Source organism: Notamacropus eugenii, chromosome 5 (genome assembly GCF_028372415.1).
Source record: "Notamacropus eugenii isolate mMacEug1 chromosome 5, mMacEug1.pri_v2, whole genome shotgun sequence".
In the NCBI taxonomy this organism is placed as follows: Eukaryota; Metazoa; Chordata; class Mammalia; order Diprotodontia; family Macropodidae; genus Notamacropus; species Notamacropus eugenii.
In genome coordinates, this window is record NC_092876.1 from 257,712,941 (window position 1) to 257,736,106 (window position 23,166).

Below are 23,166 nucleotides of genomic sequence, written 5' to 3' on the forward strand. Positions count from 1 at the left end.
ATCTAAACGTGTGCTATTCACATTACTCCAATGGGTTGACTGGGTGTGAATCACAACATAGCAGCTCATGCAGCTTGGATGAGCAGGGAGTCGCCAATCACTACCCTTCCTCTAAGACGGAGGAATAGTGGACTTTCCCATCTGCCTTGCCACAGTACATTCCAAATCTTATCATCTCTCTTGCTGCTCTGTCCCCTGTACTCTGGCGGGGGCAGACACTACTTCTGCCCTGCCAATGAACTGTTAGGATTTCTGGGCTTCTCCATCCACCATGCACCTAACTCTTTTCTGTCTCTCCCTTCCTTCTCATTCCACATTAAGACTGGGCTCCTTGGCAGACAGGACTATATCACTTTTTCTTTTTGTATTTGTACATCTCCAGCACTCAGCATAGTACTTGGCACATAGTTTGTTTTTTCTTTTCTTATTAAGAACAGAGATATCTGGATATCTATAATCTTCCATTACCTCTCTCCCTCTCTGATTACTAATGGGACATATAGTTAGACATAGACATTTAGTCCCATAGGAGGTAATTTTCAGACCTGTAAACCTGAACTTAGTAGTAAAAGAACACCTAAAAGCTTTAAATATTTTCTCCTTCTTCTCCTTTCCCTTCCTCATTTATGCTTAGCCTACCCTTTCCAGTTTGAAGATCATCCTCTTTGATTCACAAGGAGGGGAACAAAATGGCAGTTAAATAATCCTGTTTTCTCACTCTCATCTGTTAAAATTATACCATCTGTTTTAAGCTTTGGGTGTATGCTCTTTGTTTTTCTTGTACTGAACATTGCTTAATAACCCTTTTGTTGTCTTAACTGGTTTTGGTTTTTTCCAGCCTTGGTTTATTTGAGCATTTAGTCCACCTGATACTATTTTTGCAACTTGGTGTAAACATTTTGCCTTCATTCTTGTGAATGAACCCTCTCTGACCACACTGGTCAATGTCACTTTAAAAGCTAAGATTAGTGTAGATCCATTGGTTTCTTTCCATGCGTCCCTCTTTTTTTTCCTCATCAGGTTTTTGTGTGTGTATGATTATTGTCAGAAATTTGTGTTTAGAATTTCCTGTCCTTCTTTTAAAATTCTATTTTATCTTCCATTAACAAGTATAATAATAGAGAGTTAGAAGAAAAACAAAAAGAAGCAACAAAACCAAGTGCAATGGATTATAAATTATTGGACATGTCTCCATAAATGTGTTCTATACAAATTCTTTAACACAAAACAAAAGATATGTTGTTTCTAACAAGAGACTTGCCAAACGTTCTTTCTTATTTCTGTGTCACCTTTTGAATCTATTTTTGTGTATTTAGATTTGTTGCTATTATCTTTAAAACATACATTATCAGTTCATATATTCTATGTGATCAGCTTTCTTGAAACTATCATTTTAGATAAACATTCCTCCTTGGTTATTCCTCTTCCATTGGTCTTTTCTTAGGATGTACTAATTTTTCGTTGCATTTATGGATCACACAGACCTATGAATTCGTACAGCTATTCTGGAAAGTGATTTGAAATTATGTTCAAAATGTAACTTAAATGTGAATATCCTTTGACTAGGCAATACCACTATAAGGCATCAAAGAAAGAGGAAAAGGAGCTATATATGTACAAAAATATTTAGAGTGATCCTTTTTGTAATGGAAAAGAACTGGAAATTAATGGATTGTCCTTCAACTGGGGAATTGTCAAGCAAATTATAGCATATGAATGCAATATAGCACTTCTGTGCTGTGAGAATTAATCAAAGAGATAATGCGCTGTGAAGTGAGCAGAACCAGGAGAATAAATTATGCGATAACAACAGAATTGTAGAAAGATAAAAAATGCTGAAAGACTGCAAAGCTCTGATCAATCCCAACTGGTAGTGCAGTTGAGAGAGCACTGGGCCTATAGTCAGGAAGATGTGAATTCAGATGTGGCCTCAGATACTTACTGTGTGGCCCTGTGGGCAGCACTGTGGGCAAGTCACTTAACCTCTATCTGCTTCCGTTTCCTCAACTATAAAATGGGGATAATAAAAACACCTACCTGTTGGAATTTTTGTGAGGATTAAATGAGATAATTGTAAAATACTTGGGCAAGCCACCTGACTCCTGAGAGAGCAGTGAGACATATATTTTGGATGTAGTTAGTGCTAGAATTTTATTTGACTATGCACATTTGTTAGAAAAGTTTGGTTTTTCTTTTTTTCCAGTGGAGGAGGGGAGAAGGCAAGAAAAAGAAAAAATAGATTTTGGTTAGTTAAAAAATTTTAAACCATTTATATACCATAACTTGTTCAGTCACTTCCTAGTTATGGACAACCTCGTTGGCTTCGAGGATCTTGCTATTACAAATAGTTCAGCTATCTGTCTTCAGTAACCATTATCCCCTTTAGTATACCTAGCCATGGGTCATGAAAGTCTTTTCTCTGAGCTTTCTAAATAAAGTATATAGGCTGTTTGAACCATGCTCAGCATTTCCCATCTAAGCTATTAGGAGGTCTAAGACCTCCTAATGTCAAACAAGTGGAAATAGAACCTTGCTGCTGCATAGTGACTTGTTCAGTTGTTTTTCGGTCATGTCTGACTCATCATGACCCGAAGTGGGGTTTTGTTGGCAAGGATACTGGAGTGGTTTGCTATTGCCTTCTCTGACTCATCTTATAGATGAGGATTCTGAGGCAAACACGATTAAATGACTAGGGTCACACAGCTAGTAAGTGTCTGAGGTCAGATTTGAATTTAAGAAGATGAGTCTTCCCAGCACTCTGTTTACTCACTGGGCCACCTAGCTCTGCCCACCCCACTTCCCACTTAGTAAACCACAAATTAGCATCATCTATATTGCATTATACTTTTATTTCCTTTGTTGAATATCTCTCAATTACATTTTCATCTGGTTGGTTCTCTTGTGGGAGCTATCAAGGTGGTGATGCCTTTCTCTGAGATCCTTGTCAATTTCCCTTTACAAACCAGCATTTCTTTGTTAATCAGAACTAAGTCCCCCAAAAACAGTTCCCTTCTTTGCTTCTCAGAGAGTAGATTGTAAACTGAGTAAGTCAAGCATTTGTAGGATGCTGTGCTTTTAGCATAATAAGACTTCTAATAGGTGTCCAGGTAATTGAATACAACATATACTTTCTCTCTTCCATTTTTTGTGACTCAAAATTGGGAAGCATTACCCATAGTCTTCATATACGTGGAAGGTAAATGCCCTCCCACAGCAAAATCATATCAGTTGTTCTCTTTATCTTCACACAAATCCACTCTGACATGCTTCTACCCTTGGGTTTATAGATTTCTATAGAAGGGCATGTAGCTTGACATACCAGTGCTGCCCCTTTCTCCTTCATGATTTCATTGGCATGGTTCAACACAAGTCCTTTTCCACCAAGACTCACTAAAATAGTTTAACATTTATATATCGCTTTAAGGTTTGCCAAGTTCTTTACATATATTCTCTCATCTGATCTTTCACCACAACCCTATAAGGTGGATGCTAAGAATATCCCCCCCAAAATGAGAAAACTGAGATTGAAACTTTAAAAATTCCCACAGCCAGTAAGTATCTGAGACAGAATTTGAACTTGAGTCTTCCTGATTTCAATTGTTCTAACGATTAAATCACCTAGATGCCATCAATAATATCTATAAGATCGTATTTATCTCTGTGTTACAATTTTGAGTTTCATTCTGTTCCCCATAATCTGTGCATTAGTAAATATCTGAATCCCTGAGTTTTGTTCCTGACCCTCTTTCCTATTTTTTTCTCCTGAGAATTCCTGGGCATGTTATAACTTAAGCAGAATTCGAAGAAATGACAGGAAATGCTCCCTCATACAGTCACAGGAAAAATGGGATCTGGTATCTTTGTCTTCCTTCTAGTATGTCATGCTTTTTTTCTCAAGAAATAACTGTTTCATTTATACTATGGATTTAAGGGCCACTGTATGCTCTAATGAAACTTACTAATGGAGCAAAAGTCTAATATAAAGTTTCAAAACAGGAAATTGTATGTATCCTCCAGTGCTGAAGTTAGAAACATTTTTTGTATCATGGACCCCTTTGGCAGAAGACTGGTGAAATCTATGTACTTTTTCTCTAAATAATATTTGTAAGTACATAAAGAAATTTGTAGAATTACAAAAGAAACCAATTTTTTTGAAATATATTTACCAAAATATTTTTAATAACCCAGTTTGTAGACATTAGGTTAAGACTCCCTACTGTAGAGGCCAAAAACCTTGAGAAATGGGGATTTCACAGTTTGTTTGGTCTCCAGATCCATCAGGAGTTGCAGTACTGCTATTCAATGAGCCTATAGTACAACGGCTGTGTTTAGGTTCTTCTGGCTAGGAAAGAATGTGGAGCACACCCAGTCAAATAGTGATCCCAGTGTAGTTAAAATGACGCTGAACTAGGAGACCTGGATTTTAGCTCTGGCACTACCTATGAGATTCTTGGCAAGTTGCTATCTCTCAGGGTCTCAGTTTCCTCATCTTGAAAATGAAGCAATTGACCAAAATAATCTCTGTGATACTTTCTAGTTCTTCCTGATTTATAATCAAATAAATAGGTATTTCATAGATAACACACAGGAGGCTTTGGAGTTTTGGGACTCCAGCCTCTAACAGGTTCACTCTTGATCTAGCAGACAGAAAGGAAGACAGCTTTGGAGGGGTTAATAATCTTACTTTATTCTAGTCTAGTCTTCTCCAAGGAAGTTACTGATAATGGGAGCACTAGCTCCTGCAGCATTCCCTAATCACTCTTCTCACAGGGGCTGGCATGAACCTGGGACCACTACCCCTATATCTCAGGTCAATTGAGACAGGTACAGCTTGTGCACTCCCCTAAATCACCTTGATAGGGGTCAGTCAAGGCACACATAAATTACCCTATGGGTTCCTATGGTTTCCCCACTCATTGACCAGTGCCTACTTATTTTATAAAACAACAGACAAGAAGGTATATTGCCAGCAGTGGGTTCACAGGTTAACTCTAGCAATATTGTCATTCGGCGCAAGCACAGTAAATATCAAATATGTCACCCCATATCTCATGGTGCAACCTTAGTAGGACTTTGTGTCACTATGATTCTAGGAACTACTATCAAAAATCCTTGGAGTTATTCTGGGAGTTATTGTCTAACACCTGGAAACTCTCAACATTGCAATGACCATGAAATCCTGAGAAACTAAAGTCTAAAAAGAATAACAAAATCCTCCTTACATACAGTAGGTGATTCAGATTCTGTTATCTGTGCTAACAGGCTTAGACTTAACCAGCATAATGACTAGCATAGATAACCCAAAGGTTTGAAGGACACCTGGACTTTTATTATGAAGCAAAACTTGGTATTAGGCTGGTTTATCTTGAATTAAACAGTGGTTAGTTAGTGATATGCCAGAAAGATATCCTTATAGGTGATTTCAACTGTATGGATACTCCATACCTACGAGGTGGGCTCATCACAATGTTGCACTGTCTTAGTTTGGTTTTGTTAAGAGTTGGTGGTTTAAAGAGCAGAGCTCTATTTAGGAGATACTAGCAAAACTCTTAGAATCTACTCTGAAATTACCTCAGTTCTCAATTCATTTAAGAAGAGGCAGCATGGTACAATGGAAGGAATACTGGATTTGGAGTCAAGATCTAGAATCAAATCCTGGCTCCACCAAATTTTTTTTAATGCTACCCTAATAGATAATAGATACAAAGAAATGGGGGAAAGGCCTCATTGGATGAGAATCTCAATCCTGTTTCACTGACTAACAGCTAGGGAGGCAGGGAGCAACTAGGTGGTACAGTGGATAGAGAGCCAGGGCTGGAGTCAGGAATTTCTTGAGTTCAAATGTGGCCTCAGACACTTACTAGCTGGGTGACCCTGAGCAAGTTAATTTTGTTTGTCTCAGTTTCCTCTTCTGTCAAATAAACTGGAAAAGGAAATGGTGAACCACTCCAGTGTCTTTACCAAAATAAACCCAAACAGGGTCACAAAAAGTCAGACACAATTGAAACAACTGAAAAACTTTTCAGGAGCATAGCTATAAAATTCCAGGCCCTATGTCTCTCCCTCCACACTGGGATTTGTATCCAGTTTCTACCACTTGGAAGTCAATTAACTTTTCTCAGCGCTTTACTTTTCTCATCTTCAAAATGAGGGGGTTGAATTCTATGGCCTCTGATTCCCCTTCCAACTCACTGATCTTCCGCCACTGTTAGAAATCACTAACAACCAGTAGCAAAGAGATTTGCAAAATCAAACTTGCTGGGTCCCATTGGGAAATGGACCAGGAAAGATAATAGAACTGTAAGAAGTTTCCTTCACATATCAAACTGGTTCAGATCTGGGGCTCAAGAGTGGTATCGGGTTTCCAAATTCTACCCCTAGATTTTGAGGAGATAACTTTTTTACCTCCCACTTCTGAAGTACAGCAAGCAAGCTCTTCATTAACCATTGCAAGTCCCTTGGTCTTCATGGAATTATACTTCTGGAACTAGAAGAGACCTTAAAAGTCACCTAGTCCAACCTCCTTATTTTGCTGCTAAGGAAACTGAGACCCAAAGAGGTTAAGTCAAATAGACAAGCAGCAGAAATAGAATAATGAGCACAGGTCCTGTCTTTCTCTGAATGGAAAGATGTGGAGCCTTGAGATTTAGTCAGTAACCCAGATTCTCATCCAGTGAGGTGTTCGACAGGTCTTCATCAGTATAAATCTCTTAAAATAGGATTTTAAAAAATAACCTTGAAATGCTTCTTTAAAACAGCAGCCCACAAAATAACATTTAGACATCCTTCAGAAATATGAATGACCAATTTGAGTGAAACCAACATCGTCTCCACCCTCAAAGCCCCAAGAATTTCACTTTTTTAGCTATGCTGCAGTTACAGACAGATACTTAATTGTAATGGTGCCAGGGGACTCCCTTTCTATGACACATAATTTTGCATCATCTTTTCTGAGCTTACTTTTCTTCCACATTCTTGTATTTTTCCAGCAGACAGCAGTCTAGAGTTACTGTGTGGCTCTCATCCTCTGCTACGAGCTGAAAGGCACAGCTTTCAGAAATGTCAGAAATCCTCCGGGAACTAGTCTATGTTTCTGAAAAGGCAGCAAACATTGCCCGGGCCTGCAGGCAGCAAGAATCACTTTTCCAGCTACTAATAGAAGAAAAGAAAGATGGAGAAAAGAACAAGAAATTTATAAATGACTTCAAGACATTGGCTGATGTGCTGGTACAGGAAGTTATAAAACAGAATATGGGTAACAAGGTAAGAAAGCTTACTGGAAAGACCATTGTTTTTCTATCTATGTAAATTTCATTTGCAAACCAGGTAGAAAGAGGCCTGGATTTTCTCCATCTTTTTTCTATACTATTGTTTTTCTTTTTAAAAATTTTATTCCCTTTTTAATTTTTGGAAATAAATTTTAACATTTATTTTCATTTATTTTTAATTTTTCTTTACAAATTTTATTTCATTCACAAATCCGGCAGAAAGGAGCCCTGGATTTAGAATCAAGGAAATTTGAGGTGAAATCCTGGCCCTGACATTTGCTAGCTGTATAATAATGGACAAATCATTGAACCTTACTGAGACCTATCTGAAAATAAGAAGATTGTACTAGATACCTAGGAACTTTAAAAGCTTTAAAGTGATGTGTAAAAGCAAGTTATTGTCCTCAGAGAACAGGAAATGTTAGCATGGTTTTGGACCAACGTATTTGTTTACTTCCCCTCCTTGGGGAAGGAGTACTGAAGAATTCATTATCTCTATCTTTTTTTTAATTTCAGAAAACTTAAAATCAATAAACCATTTATAAGAGTTTACAGGGCACTGTTGGAGGTACTTACAAGATGAATAAAACTCTTACTGTGTACCCTTTAGTTATTAGATAAGCCATGTCTACATATAAATAGAATAGAAATTGGAGCACCAGTATAATAGGTATATAAACAAGAGAAAACATGGTCTAAAAGTACATTGTACTTAGGATCAAGAAACTGGGTTTGAATCCTGTCTCCCATTCTTGCTATCTGTACAAACATGGGCAAGTCTATTAACCATCCTAAGCCTCATTTTCATGTTCTGTAAACTGAAGCTATTACATGTACTGCCCAACTCAGGGCAATGATGAATTATGTGCTTTTTAAAGCTTCAAGTGCTATAGAAGTATGAGCTATCTATCACCCTGTGTTTACATTTCTGGACAACAGATCTTCCAGAAAGGGACTGATAAACCATGTGCTGTCATCCTTCTCTGGTTTGTTTGAAAATAAAAATAAAAAAGCTATGTCTTTCTAAGTGTGACTCAAGTGACATCCTGACTAGAGGCAGTAGACTATGTTAAATGCATTTCAAGGCCCAGGGACTTTTATAAAATTTAAATAAACACATTTTTATAAAGGAGACAGTGGTCTTAGGGTGACTGAATAATGAGGTCACTTGCATTAATGTGTCATAAAAGCATTAAAAGAGATGTGGGCCATTGATCCTGCATATTATGTTGGTGATGATGTATAAATAATTGCCAGTCATGAGTCATACATTTGTTTTCTTTTTTATAAACTGTTTTAAAATGTTAATGTTATTTTGACATAGCAGAATGCCCCTTAAAGGAAGGGATTTTTATGGTTCTGTCTTGTGTCCTCAGTGCCTTGTGGTCAATCAGTCAATATTTATTAAGCACCTACTATGTGCTAGACATTGTTCTAAGCACCAAAAAAGACAATCCTTGTCCTCAAAGAGTTTACCATCTGATGAGGGATAAAGAAGCTGAAAAGTGGGAGTAGAGGGGTAAGTAGACAGGGGAGGCCAATGTACCCAGCACCAGAGGATGATGAAGTACAAAGGGAAGTACAGTTGAGAAATGCACAAAGGTTGTGCTTGGAAAATTCATGTTTAGTTGAAATGATCTGTCATCTCACTGATGCTACAGTTCAGATTATACCCCATTTACACTTTCTCATTCCATGTAATTCTTGTCCAAAGTTTCCTATAAGTCTTCCATGGATATTTTAATCAGTACACTACAAACTTTCTTCTAGGTCATTAATAATTAATAGGTAGCAGGACAGCTCTCAGACTTTCTATTACCCTTTGTTACGTGACTAATCCACTTCCTTTTTTAATTATGTTTTCCCTTGAGAGTAACTTCTATGCCACTCTTTGCAAATAACCTGTTTTTGGTAACATGCTGTATTCTCTGTATACCTACCATTCATATCTCTGTGGCCTTCTGGGTCATCTCTAATTTTTGGTTCATTAGAAATCCTGATTCCAAGACTTATAACCTGATAGCATAACCAGAAGAATATTAGTGTTAAATATAGGATTTTTGTGTCTGGAAGCAGTTTGGAATCATTGAAGGCTTTGTGTGCTTTCCCAGATATAATCCTGTATAAATGAAAATTGGAGCCTACCTCACTCTAGTTCAACTAGAGTTCTTTTGAAATCTCCATGTACTAATGAACTAATTCATTGGAATGTCCATTCAATTGCATGTCATAATAATAGACAAGATACAGCCTTCATCACAGTAGTTTTTCCTATCCCCTTGAGTATGGGTCTCACTGAGGAAGTTTTATAGTATTCTCAGGCTCGATTCAAGCAGCACAATGTTACTGGAATATATCTGAAGAATCTCGTTTGTCTTAGAGGGGAGATATTTGGATGGCACAAAATGTTCTCCATGATGGTAGGAGTTGCCACACGGAGGCAACTAGGTGACTCAGTGCTTAGAATGGTAGACCTGGACACAGGAACACCTAAATTCAGAACTGGCTTTGGACGCTTACTAGCTATGTGACTCTAGGCAAGTCACTGAACATCTATTTGCCTCCATTTCCTCCTCTGTAGAATGGGGACAATAATAGCACCTGCCTCTCAGGGTTGGTACAAGGTTCAAATGAGACAACATTTGTAAAGTGCCTAGCACCGTGACTGGCATATAGAAAGCATTTTGTAAATGTGTGTTTCTTTCCTTTCTTTGAGCATATATATATCAGTCTTAGGTCTTGCTTGAGTGTAGTTAACTGGAAAATTGCTGAATAAAGTTAGCGCTGCAGTTACATCTTTCAAGGAATCTGGTATAATCTGACGTATGCATGCAAGAAAAGGAAGGATAAACCACACATTGACCTGACTTATGTGATCTTGTCAAGTGTTTCCACAGAGTTTCTTGTCTTTTTTATCCTCTGCCACAGAGGTTGACTTATAAGCTGCAGCTGTCTTCATGGTGGTCTTTTTTGTTTGTGCTTATCAATCAAAAAGCATTTATTAAGCACCCACTATGTGCCACTCATTGTACTAGGGTCTGGGGATTCAAAGACAAAATTCTCAGGTCCTGCTCTAAGAGAGCTGACATTATATCAGTAAACACTTCAAGGTGAGATGATTATACATCCCATGAATATTTCTTCTTGGCTTTAGCAATGTAGTTTGGTATACCAAATCATTGATCATTTGACAAACATAATAATAGCTAGCATTTACATAGCATTTTAAGATTTGAGATTTGCACTTTTCAAATATTATCACTGCAAAATTCACCACAGTTGCCATATTGAGAGGATGTTTTCAGCTGCTGTTTCTCTTGCTAGTTGATCCTTTGTGTTCTGATTTGTTTTAATAGGGACATGACACTCATCATTTTAGGTGCCATTTCAATATTCAAAAAAATTTTTTCTGCTAGATACTTTCTCTACAAGTAGGCAATGTTGCCAACAAGTACCTAGGTGATGGTGAAGTAGGAAGAAAACAAATGTTATTAACCACCTCCTATGTGGCAGTCACTATGCTAAGCAAATATTTAATATCAATATTACAAATATTATCTCATATGATCCTTGAGAAGTACATGTTATTATTATCCCCAATTTACAGTTGAGGAAACTGAGGCAGTTAGTGACTGAGTGACTTGCTCAGGGTCACACAACTAATAAGTATCTGAGGCCAGATTTCAACTCAGGTCTTGCTGGCTATGGATATAGTGTTCTGTCCACTGTACCACTTATCTGCCTAACATTTCACATTTAGAGTGCAAATGATTAAGTTGATCTTTCTAGAGGGTCTAATATCCATTATTCTTTATACTCTCTCCTTTTCTGCTATTCCACCAACATTTCTGAAGAAGCAGAAGGAATCCAAGGAAGACATGCGATTTAGAGATGAATGAGACGTTAGAGATGATCCAATTCAACATCATTTTAAAGAGGAAGAAAAAAACTGTGACTTGGCCAACTTCACAATGTAGTCAGTGGTCAGGATTAACCCAGATCTTACTCTGAATCCATTGTCCTTTTCCCTTGGCCCAATCATTTATTTCCTAGTGTCCAGCCTGTTAAGAATGAATGTATCTAGCCAGGCTTCTCCTTGGACAGAGGTGAAGTTAGCTGCTGGTGCCATCCTCAAAGTTATTCCCACCTTGATGTTTTTTTAAATGATAAAGAAAACTTAATATCTTTTTCTTTCTGCCTTTCATATCAAGTAGTGTAAGACATGGGTCTTAAAAAAAAACAATCCAACAACTAGAATATATTGATTCTCAGCTATTGATAAATAGGGTAGCTGGGTGGCACAGTGAATAGAACACGAGGCCTGGAGTCAGGAAGACCTTAGTTTCAAATCCAGCCTCAAACACTTACTAGTTCTGTGATCCTGGGCAAGTCACATAACCCTGTTTGCCTCAGTTTCCTTATCTGTAAAATGAACTGAAGAAGGAAACGACAAGCCACTCCACTATCTTTGCCAAGAAAACCCCAAATGGGGTCACGAAGAGTCAGACGTGACTGAAACAACTGGACAACACTGATAAATACCAAGTAGCTATGCTTTTTGGCTAAGACTGTAAGGCAAAAGGAAAAATGAATACTGCTTTAGACTAATGTCCCTACTGCCTGTTGGTGCAATTATTAGATTAAAATTTTAGTGTCATCTATGCTCCACAGATGGTGAACATGAGTTTGATAAAATAATTTTGTTGTAAATCCTCAAGGGGATAATCTATGCCACAATTTGGCATATACTTAGAGAAAACCCATCTTTCCAGTTGTAAAGTCTCCACTGCAAGATAAATGTCCATGTTCCATAAGGATAATTGCAAAATTTTGTTGAACCTAATTTATTTGCTATCTATCAAAGGTCTTTTCTCTTTATTATGGAATATTTCCTTTATTTTGGGTAGATAGGTGGCACAGTGAATGGAGCTTAGAACAGGGCTTAGAATCGGGAAGACTTATCTTCATGAGTTCAGACCTGGCCTCAGATGCTTACTAGTTGTGAGACCCTGGGCAAATCACTTCACCTTGTTTGGCTCAGTTTCCCTATGTGTCAAATGACCTGGAGAGACAAATGACAGACCCCCTTATTTTGGATAAATATACCAGTCCAAATGCTAATAAAGCCTCTAAATTACTGAGGATCACAACTTGAGATGAAAACAAAACCTAAAATCACCAGTCCCATCCCAGGCCCTGCCCACTAATCACTTAAGTACTGTTTACTTTCCAGCCACTACAGTATCAATTCATACCATAAAGCAGCAATTATATTTTTAGTGGTCTGTAAGTAAAAGGAGGGATTGTGATTGGGTAATGTCTGGGAATTGTACTAGAACTTTTGCAAATGAAGAGGGACACACAGAGAGGAAAATAAAATTATAATTATAAATTTGTAGGGGAAAGGATATGTACTTTTAGGCACAAACTAGAAAATTTAGTTCTAAATCAGGTTGTCTTTCTACAGCTGGACCATCTTTGAATTTTCACAATTTATGTGTTGAATTCAGAAGACAAAATTAATCTGTTCAAAACTCAACATGTGGTTTTCTGTTTTTGTCTCACTCTCTTCTCTCTCCCTCCACCCCCATCTTCAATCAATTCAGTTTCCAGGCTTGGAGAATCATATATATGGAGAAGAATCCAATGAATTTACTAATGAGCTAGGTAAGTATGAGAATATGCATGTGTATTCTTTAAACTTAATTGTCAAAGAGTATTTCAGGTCGTTTTTATCCCTTGTGAATATAATATTTGAATCTCAAAAAAATGCAAAATAAAGCTTTCAGACAGTAGTTATGTACTTACTATTTACCACCTTAGAAATATAATAGGTAATAATTTGCACTTCTATGGATTGGTAATGTCAAGTTAATTTGCTCATTCTTATCTTATGAGCACTCTTTATTTTTAGATGAAAGCACATAGATTACGGTACACTGAAAATAGGGATCACAATATGGCTTATACCATGGTGGGCTTAGTTTTTTGGAAGACCTAGATCCCACTTTGGTCAGTTACTAAGTATGAGACCCTGGGCAAGTCATTTAACTTCCATTTAGGGCAACTCCTGGCACCCATCCTATCACCCATCTAGAAGGGTCACAATCTTTTGGGCAGAGGGGACTCCCATACTTCGAGTTCTCTATATTTATAAAATCACAGAACCTTTGTGTTCTATCATGAACCGAATCTACTTTAAGCACTTTTTTGAAATTTAAAGATTAGGTAAGGAGGCACTTTCCAGGCTGAGAATTGAGCTCAAGAGATCTGCCAGTCTTAGCCTTCATAGTAGCAGGGATTATAGGAATATATCACCCTGCCTACTGGCAGCTTGTGTTGTAATGGATAGAGTGCCAGGCCTAGAGGCAACAAGAACTGAGTTCAAATCCAGTACTAGCATTGTGACCCTGGGCAAGTCACTTAACCGTGCTTGTCTCAGTTTCCTCATCTATAAAATGTGTTGAAGAAGAAACTGGCAAACCACTCCAGTATCTTTTACCAAGAAAACCCCAGATGGGGTCACAGAGAGTTGGACGTGACTGAAATGAATGAACAACAAGCATCACCAGGTCTAGCTTATTTTAAGCCCTAGAAATAATAATCATTTAAATGAAATTACTCCTTATACCTTTCAGTTTTCCATCATAACCCATTCTAGGTATATTACCAAGAATTATTTAGTTATGTGAATTCACATTGAATATTTCCATTTATTTTACGGAACACAGTCAGTCTCATCGTCTACATCGTTCTTGAAAACCAACATATTTCTTTTACATACAAACTGCAGAATGGTATATTAATTTGCTTCTTATAAGCTGAAATGGACTGGTGGGAAACCAAATAAGACTGTTTCAAAACCAAAATAAACAAAGATAAGCTTGTTTTAAAGTGAGTGGAAATACACTCTGAATAACAGCCTGGAAACTTTTGTGGATTGAGTTGTACGAGTTACACATGTGTATTTTGACACCTTTCACACTTTCTCTTTTTTTTGCTATATTTAGCTGAATATGATGTTGCTGCATGTATTTAGATAAACAAAAAATATCAGTGTACGGAGTATTAAACCTGGAGGCAGAAAGACCTGGAATTCAGTCCTGCCTCAGTCACCTACTAGCTGTCACTCTTCCTTTGTTTCCTTCTCTACAAAAAGGGGATAAGACCAAATGAGATGATGTGTACATAAAGTGCTTTGCAAACCTTAAAATGCTATGTACGCTATTGTATAATCGTGACCAGTTCAGTGTTGGATGTTATTTATCCTTCTTTCTTGAAAAGGATCTATGATATCAGGAGGGTGATGTCTTAACTTGCAAATTAATTGGATTTAAGTGAGGCATGGCTGTGCAAAGTCATCAGCCTCAAGCTCTTCTTCATAGTCATTGGAGTCCAATGGCAAGACATAGGTGATGGCCCCAGATGCAGAGGGAGACCTTGACCTTTTTGAAGCTAAGGTCCTTCACCCAAGTCTCAGTTTGTCTAAGGCAATGCCAGTTCTGTAGTTAAAGGCTAAGAAGAAATTGAGGCAAAAAGATGGCCTAGTTTACCTTCACAAAAGAATCAGTCAGGGAGGGGAAGACCCTCAGAGTTTCTGGCTAGAACAGAAACAATTGCCATGTATACTCATGTTGGATAAAATAAAAACCAGCTATCTTTTTTGACATATAGCTTATATTCAGATGACTGAAAGCTGTCAAACTTCAAAATTTAGAATAAGACAAAGTTGAAAAGGCAAGATGAAGTTGTTTAACATGGAAGCCCTCTGATAAAACTTATAGGAGATAATAACTAGCAAAACAATAAGTAACATTTATATAGCACTCTATGACTTGCAAAGAGCTAGACACATTATCTCATTTAAACCTCACAATAACCCTGTGAGAGAAGGACTATTATTATCCCCATTTTACAGATGAGGAAACTAAGGCTAAGAGAGGATAACTTACTTGTCCCATAACCAGGAAGTATCTGGGGTAGGTTTTGAGCTAAAGTCTTCCTGACTGCAAGCCCAGAGCTCTTACCCACTGTGGTACCATGGGAAGGACAAGCCCCTGCTCACTTAAGAGCATATAATGTCATTTTTTATTTTTTGAGTTTTTAGAATATAATGCTTTTTCATTTATTTTTTTTTTATTTTAGGAGAAAAGATTACAGTTAAAGTATGTCCAACAGAAGAAGAAACTGCACAACTTCTTAGTAAGGTTCTTAATGGTAACAAGTTGGCATCTGATGCACTGGCCCAAGCTGTCCATCAAGATATTTCATTTGCTGACCCAACTCTGGATTTGGTGAAAATCAACATTCCACAAGATATCATGGGAATGTGGGTGGATCCCATAGGTAAGAGGGTGGTGGTGATCCTTACCTTATAATAAACACATTATTATTCTGTTAATACCAAGTAAAGGGTGGGGAGCACAGAGTGATCTCCATTCTCAAATGAACTTCATAACATGCTGCATAGGGAGTCTAGTGCATGATCATGTAATAAATACTGGATCTATGATTTCGTTATGTAGTACCCAGAGGAGGAAACTCCATCTGTCAGTTCAGGTACATCCCTTCTTTGCAACATAAAATCTTAACAGAGCCTCTTAGAGCACTGAGAGGAGAAGTGACCAAGGCCACATGGCCAGTATGTATCAGAAGTGGAACTTGAACCCAGATCTTCTTGGCTCTAAGGCCATTTCTCTATTCACTATGACATGATTTCTCATGACCATGAAAACATTGGTGAAAGTATTGTCAACTCTTCCAACTTCTTTCCTTCACCCATTTTTATAATCATTGTAAGATATTGTTATTTTTTTTTGGTACCTTCTTTCAATGTTGGACTGATTTTAAAACACAAGGTTTTCTGACATATTAGAAGCTTTATGTTATTGAGTACAAGAAAAAGCTCAACCACAAGAGAGGCACTAAGGCAGAGTCAGGAAGACCTCCCAGTTAAAACAGAACTTCTGCCTTCCTGCCTCTGACACATACTAGCTATGTCACTATGGGCAAGTCACTCAAGCAATCAGTCTCCCCAGCACCTCCCTAAGATTTTAAGTTACAGATTCGGAGGTTTGCATTATTGGAGGAGTTAATTTGTTAGATAAAAATCACAAGTCCAGTAAAAGGGGAAAAAAAGTAAGTACAGCTATCTCTGGGAAAGGATAAAAATAAGTTTAAGATGAAAAAAAAGCTGAGAAAGAGAAGAGAATAAGTATAATACAGTACCTACTTAGAAAGAGTTTATAATTTATTTTTAAAATAATTATGCTTATTTTAATATTATTTTTTTAAATTAAGTAGTTCCCAATTCTCTTCCTCCTTTCTCTTTCCTGCCCATTGAGAAGGCAAACAATAGGATATGAATTATACATGTGAAGTCATAAAAAATTTCCATATTAGCCATGTTGCCAAAAAAGTAAGAAAAATAAAGTGAAAGAAAATAAAGTAAGAAAATAAAGTGATATGCATCAGTCTGCACTCAAAGTTCATCAGATAGCATCCTTTTTGTGAGTCTTTTGGAATGTCTTAGATCTTGTTTTGGTTAGAGTAACTAAGTCTTTCACAGTTTTTCATTATTACATTATCGCTGTTATTATGTACAGTGTTGTCCTGGTGGTGATCACTTTACTTTGCGTCAGTTCATATAAGTCTTTCCAGTTTTTTTCTGCAACCATTCCCGTAGTCATTTCTTATAACACAATAGTATTCCATCACAATCCTATACCACTAGTTGTTCAGCCATTACCCAACGGGCATTCCCCCAATTTTTAATTATTTGCCACCACAAAAAAGAGCTACTATAAATATTTTTGTACATGGAGATCCTTTTCCTTTTTCCTTAATCTCTTTGGGATGCAGATCTAGTAATGGTATTGATGGATCAAAGAGTATGCCCGGTTTATAACCTTTTGAACATAGTCCCAAATTGTTTTCCAGAATAATTTTCTAGCTTTGTAAAATAATTCTTTGGTAGTTTTATTGGTATGACAATGAATAAGTAAACTAATTTAGACCAAATAAAATAATGTATGTAAAGTGCTTTTGCAAACCTTAAAATGCTATGTGTGTTGTTGTATAATCATGACTAATTCAGTATTGGAAGTTATTTATCCTTCTTTCTTGAAGAACTGTCATTTCTACTATATTGATTTAGTCTACCAATGAGAAATTAATATTTCTCCATTTGTTTAGATCTCTCTTTTTTGTATGTGAAAAGTGTGTTGTAATTATGTTCATAAAGTTCCTAGGTTTGTTTTGGCAGGTAGATTCCCAAGGTTTTCATATTGTCTGCAGTTATTTTAAATGGAATTTCTCTATCTCTTCCTGCTGGGTTTTGTCAGTAATATGTAGAAATGCTGATGATTTATGTGAGATTATTTTACATCCTGTAACATTGCTAAAGTTCATTATTTCAACTAGTTTTTTGTTGATTCCCTAGGGTTCTCTAAATATGCCATCATACTGTCTGCAAAAAGCAATATTTTTGTTTCTTTGCTTCCTATTCTTATTCCTACATCTTTTTCTTGCCTTATTGCTATAGCTAATATTTCTCATACAATAGTGAATAATGGTGGTGATAATAGATGTCCTTGCTTCACCCAAGTTTACAATTTAGTTGGAGAAACAACATATAATTGCTAATAGGTTAAGGAACAGTTGAAGACATAAGTAGAAGGGGGTGAGAAGATTAAGACAAGTACCCATAAGTACAGGAGTATAGAGGGGGACAAAAATGGGTTCATCACCATCTTAATTTTTATCTGAATAATGACGATTTTAATTTATTTTTAGACTCTACGTATCAATACATAAAAGGGTCTGCTGACATCAAGCCCAATCGAGGAATATTTCCATGCGGACTTCAGTGTGTTACTATATTAATTGGTGTCTATGATAGACAAACTGGGGTGCCTTTGATTGGAGTCATCAATCAACCATTTGCATCACAAGATGTAAAAACACTCAGGTAAAGGATAAATTGGCTTTGAGTGTCAGAATTGTCAGAACTTAAATAGCCTCAGATTTGGCTACTTTTTGAGGTGCACCAGACTTGAATACCAAGAAATGGCTTCTAACCCTGAGTTTGCTGATTTCTGTGATCTTACCTAGATGAGTTTCTAAGCCTGACTATCCCCATTTATAAAATAAGGGAGTTGGACTAGACTTTTGAGGATCTGGAGAATCCCTTCCAACTTAGAAACTCTCTAAGATCATTTCTCTTTTGTGTTTCATTACAATTACTGAGCTAGATTGAATGTTTCTACTGAAAGTTTTCCAGAATAGAATTTTAAATAAGGTGAAAGGATGATTTTTATTTATTTATTTATATTTATTTTATCATTTTTATTAATTAAATTAATAAATTAATTTATTTTATTTATCATTTTTTTTTATTTTTATTTTATTTATCAATTCTTTGTGTAGTCAGACCAAAAATCACTGTTTTCCAGTTATAGTAAGTTCTGCACCTAAATAGGATCTAGGATAGTTTTTTGGGATTTTTTATTTTTGAAGTGTTGGAGGGTGGCTCCCTCAAAAGAATCAGGATTTTTAATTTGGGTTCTAGAGAGCACCAATCGTGTGCCCTACTTTCTCCAGTAGGGTTATACCAAAATTAGAATCAAATATCACTATCAAAGTAATGATCTCAAGTAAGTGGTATAATGGATAGAGCAATGGACCTGGGGTCAGGAAGACTTGAGTACAAATCTGGCCTCAGACGCTTACTAGTTGTGTGACCCTGTCTAAGTTTCCTCTTATGTAAAATGAGGACAATAGTAATGCCTACGTGCCCAGGTTGTTGTGAGAATAAAATGAGACAATATTTGTAAAGCAATTTACAAATCTTAAAGCACTATAGAAATCTTAGCTATCATTATTGACATTATTATTAATATTCCCTCCTAGTTCCTAGCTATGTTTTGAAGAATATCATTAAATAGACACCCAAGCGAACTTTTCTTAATGACTTCAAACAATATGGTAAATCCAAGTCAATTTTAAGAAATGAAAAGAACATTTCTTATTGTAAACACTGTATATTTTGTTTCCCCATCTACCTTTGCCCTTGCTGACATGGAGCTCGTGAATCAAGCATTTTTAACAATCAAAATATGAAATTACTATTCTGGAATACATTCTAAGGACCTCTTAGAAAGCAAATTAGAAACAGTGACCCAAGGATTTCCATGTAGTCTTAAATCATACTGGAAGTTCCAGTGCATGGCCTGAAGTTTTATGTCATTGAAAAAATGTCTATGCAAACTAAATCAAAACTCCACTCTCCCACAGCATCTTCCACATAATTAATGCTTGTTACCTTGTCATCTTACTAATCTCTAGGCCAGGAGTCCCTTGGAAAAAACAGAAATAGAGAGTAGGGCCTCTCTTCCCATTACAGACCCTGTAGACAGTGGCCCAATCAAACTCTGTAATTTTAATAATAAGAATAGGGACAAGACCTGTAATATCATTGGTTTAGGGAAATACTAGGTGAGAAAAGTCCCTTCACCATGGCAAGTAGGCACATTTCTCTGCCTCTTGGAGTCTTATAGAGTTGTCTAGAAAACAAAATAATTGACCATTGTACCATCCAATTTGCATCAGAGTTGGGACTTCAATCACGGTCTTTCTGACTTTAAGGCCAGCTCACTCTCTACCATACCATGCTGACTCTCATTTTAATAATTCAGTCTATTTTTCATGTGCAGACTGCTTTCTCCTCTGAAGAAATTCACTTTCTTGAAATTTTTTCTTAGAATTGTGTGCTGCCTTTAAGCTTCTTGAGGACAGTGACTGTCTCAAGAAAGTACTTAATAAATGAGTGCTGATTTTATTGTGTAGCAGTAATCCCATCAAAAATAAAACACCAAAAGTAATGATTAAAAAAAAAACTTTCTACCTTCTTCAAGAACCACTATTTTAAATGACAAAGTATTGGGACAAAGTATTTCTTCTGTCATTAGATTATTTCCAGATAATTACTTCCAAAGATTTAGACCCTCTGCTATTTGTGCCATCAATAAGTGTGAAACTGGAGAGTAAGGGAAGATAATTTAGTTACTAAAACCATGAAAAATTTAAGTAAAAGCTAGAAGCCATCCTTAAATTAGACACAACTTTACTCTTTCACCTTAACTTTTGCACTTGCTTTCATATCCCAAAAATGGTGCTAAAATTTTATAGTATTAATAATATATTCATCTGCCAGGTCAGTGTTCCTAAAACATTTTTGTGCTATCATGGACATAACAAAGATAGGAAATTAAAGCCCAAGATTACTTGCACACCATGATGAGGCACTGGAATAGAACTTTAGTGCAGGATAAAGGTTTTAAGGTCCGTTAAAACAACAGTGGCAAAAGTGACGAAAGAACGTGTATATATATTTACAATTAAAAACTAATGTCATCTGGGAAAAAATAAATGAAGGGGAAAAATCACTTGCATTTCTTTTTCACAGGTGGAAAGGACAGTGCTTTTGGGGCCTTTCTTATATGGACTCCAACATTCATTCACTTCAACTTTCCAGTGAGAATGGAAATAATGGTGAAACAGCCACCCAACTGACTGAAGAGGCCAGCTGTGAACCTAAATCCACCAAGAACTTTTCTGCTGTCATTAGTGCAAGTGAAAAGGACACTATCAAAACAGCCCTATCCCACGTTTGTGGCGAAAATGTGTATGGAGCAGCTGGAGCTGGGTACAAGAGCCTTTGTGTTGTACAAGGTCTTGTTGATGTCTATATCTTTTCTGAGGATACCACATTCAAATGGGACTCCTGTGCTCCTCATGCCATATTGAAATCAATTGGTGGAGGAATGGTGGATTTGAAGGAGTGCTTAAAAAGAAACCCAGAAACTGGTCTTGATTTGCCGCACTTGTTGTACAATGTGGACAATCAAGGGGCTACTGGTATAGATCGATGGGCCAATAAGGGTGGACTTGTTGCTTACAGATCACAGCAACAGCTAGAAACATTCCTGGATCTGCTGAGCAAAAACTTGTCACTTTCTAGCACATTGACATAGGTTGGCACCTGAAATTAGCGTGCATTTGTCTTATACCATAGCAGTATTTCTGATTACCTTTATCTCTAAAGTAGCTTTGTATTGTTTTGTGGTTAAATGTTCAAGTTCTTCCTATGAATTGCAATACTTATTTGCACTTAAAAGCAATTTTTTCTTTTACTATGCTTTAAAAATCACTAATTCTGATCTTTGAGATTGAAGAATTTTGTGTAACAATATAAATATTAATGTATCTAGTGCAAAATTAGTCTACCAAAGACTGGTCCAAAACAGAATATTTAAATTATAATGTGGATTCTTTAGATTATAGCAAAGATCAGTTTTGATAGGAAAAGACATCAATTTATATGAAAAATGGATAGTATTCTAAATCTATACCCAGTGACTTACCCCCCAACAAAAAAAATCTAAGTTACAAAGAATTTGGAGAAAATAATCTCTATAGCTTATAAATCTTTGCTCCTATACGTATTACTGACTTACTAACCCTTATTAAAATTATGTGGTAGATCCTACTCCTATTTTGTGGTCTTTCAGACCCAGTCCTGCTAACTACAAAGATAAGCAGGATGGGAGAGGAGACATTTGAGCTCAAACCCACAGTTAGAACATCATGCAAGATAAAGGGGATCGATCAAAAGCAGGGAGAGCCCCTTCAAAACTGTGTTTTCTCAGGAAGATTGCCAGACAGTTGTCTGCTCTTCGCCCTCTGGTGGCTACTTGGAGTACCTTCAGTATTCTCTATCAACGTAACAGCACGGAACTCAAATTTAGCATCTTAATGGAGGATATTTAGTATGCAGACAATTGAAACTTCATATCATGGTTCTGATTTTTTTCCTTGTCTTTCCTCCTAGGAATCTGATTCTCACTGTGTACAAATAAAAAATAGTTAATCTGAATCAATCAATCACAGGTACTGGGCTAAGTGCCAGAAATACAAAAAGAGGCAGAAAGACAGTCCCTGTCCTCCAAGAGTTTACAGTATAATGGAAGAGCTCACAATCTAGTGGATGGATCAAGAAAAAATTTATTCTACTGTTATTGTAAAAGAACAGTTCATTCTGAGATAGTAGCATTCCTCCCCAGAGTTGCTTAAGCCTTTTGCAGACATTCTGTAAGATGGGATGAGTAGATTGGTAGGAATTATTATCTATGTGTTACAGAAAAACTGGTAAAGACCAGATAAGGTGACTGTGAAACCTAATATTCCTCACTGATGTAAAACATTTGATTTACAAAAGGTTCAGTTGGTCTTTTTGCTTAACAGCTTCACACAAATCAGTTTGGAGTTGTAAACTAGGGTATCTTATTTATTTTCTTACTTTTTAATTATTTTAATTACTATGTATAATAACATGTATGTGATAAAAACCAAACTGGAATAAAGAACTATGTAGCATGCAGTAGTACTGTGATGATATTCATTTTTTGTCCATAATTTCCAGTATATTGTTGCCATATATGTAACAGGGTTTTAGAGGCTCTGACCTCATATAGGTCTCAGGTGCATCCACTTATTGGTGGTAACCACTCTAAGCTTCCACTTCTCAGCCTATGTAACTCATTACCTTTATTCATTCTCCTCTTGGGTTCTAAGGCAATAAAGGGGTGTGTGTTGATATTGTCTCATTGAGAAATGTTGCAATTTTAGTCATTTTTGTCCATTAGCTCTGAGTCCTCAACACAGTATTTCCTATATATTGACTATGAAATCAATTACCGCTAATCATCACTCTGAAAACATTCCTATCATTCAGTTCTTTCAGGATGAGGGCGAAAGTTTTTTTTCTTAAAAATTCTCTTCACAAGATAAGAATTAATCATTTCTCTCAGAAAAGAAGTTTGACATGTTCTCTCTTTAG

General features: G+C 36.6%; 1 protein-coding gene across 8 annotated transcripts in view; it reads left to right on the top strand.

The window, feature by feature from the left end:
- Nucleotides 1-22,707, top strand: part of INPP1 (inositol polyphosphate-1-phosphatase) — a 60,630-nt gene extending 37,923 nt beyond the window's left edge. For 4 of the 8 annotated variants that reach the window (XM_072612673.1, XM_072612676.1, XM_072612674.1 and 1 more), the window contains exons 2-6: nucleotides 6,990-7,263; nucleotides 12,875-12,935; nucleotides 15,414-15,614; nucleotides 18,063-18,237; nucleotides 20,734-22,707. In XM_072612673.1, the coding sequence (XP_072468774.1) occupies nucleotides 7,060-7,263; nucleotides 12,875-12,935; nucleotides 15,414-15,614; nucleotides 18,063-18,237; nucleotides 20,734-21,301 (1,209 nt within the window). In that variant the 5' untranslated portion in view covers nucleotides 6,990-7,059 and the 3' untranslated portion in view covers nucleotides 21,302-22,707. The remainder of the gene's footprint in view (nucleotides 1-6,989; nucleotides 7,264-12,874; nucleotides 12,936-15,413; nucleotides 15,615-18,062; nucleotides 18,238-20,733) is intronic. The other 4 variants (XM_072612675.1, XM_072612678.1, XM_072612677.1 and 1 more) reach the window with 1 other exon arrangement.
- Nucleotides 22,708-23,166: the final 459 nt, after the last annotated feature.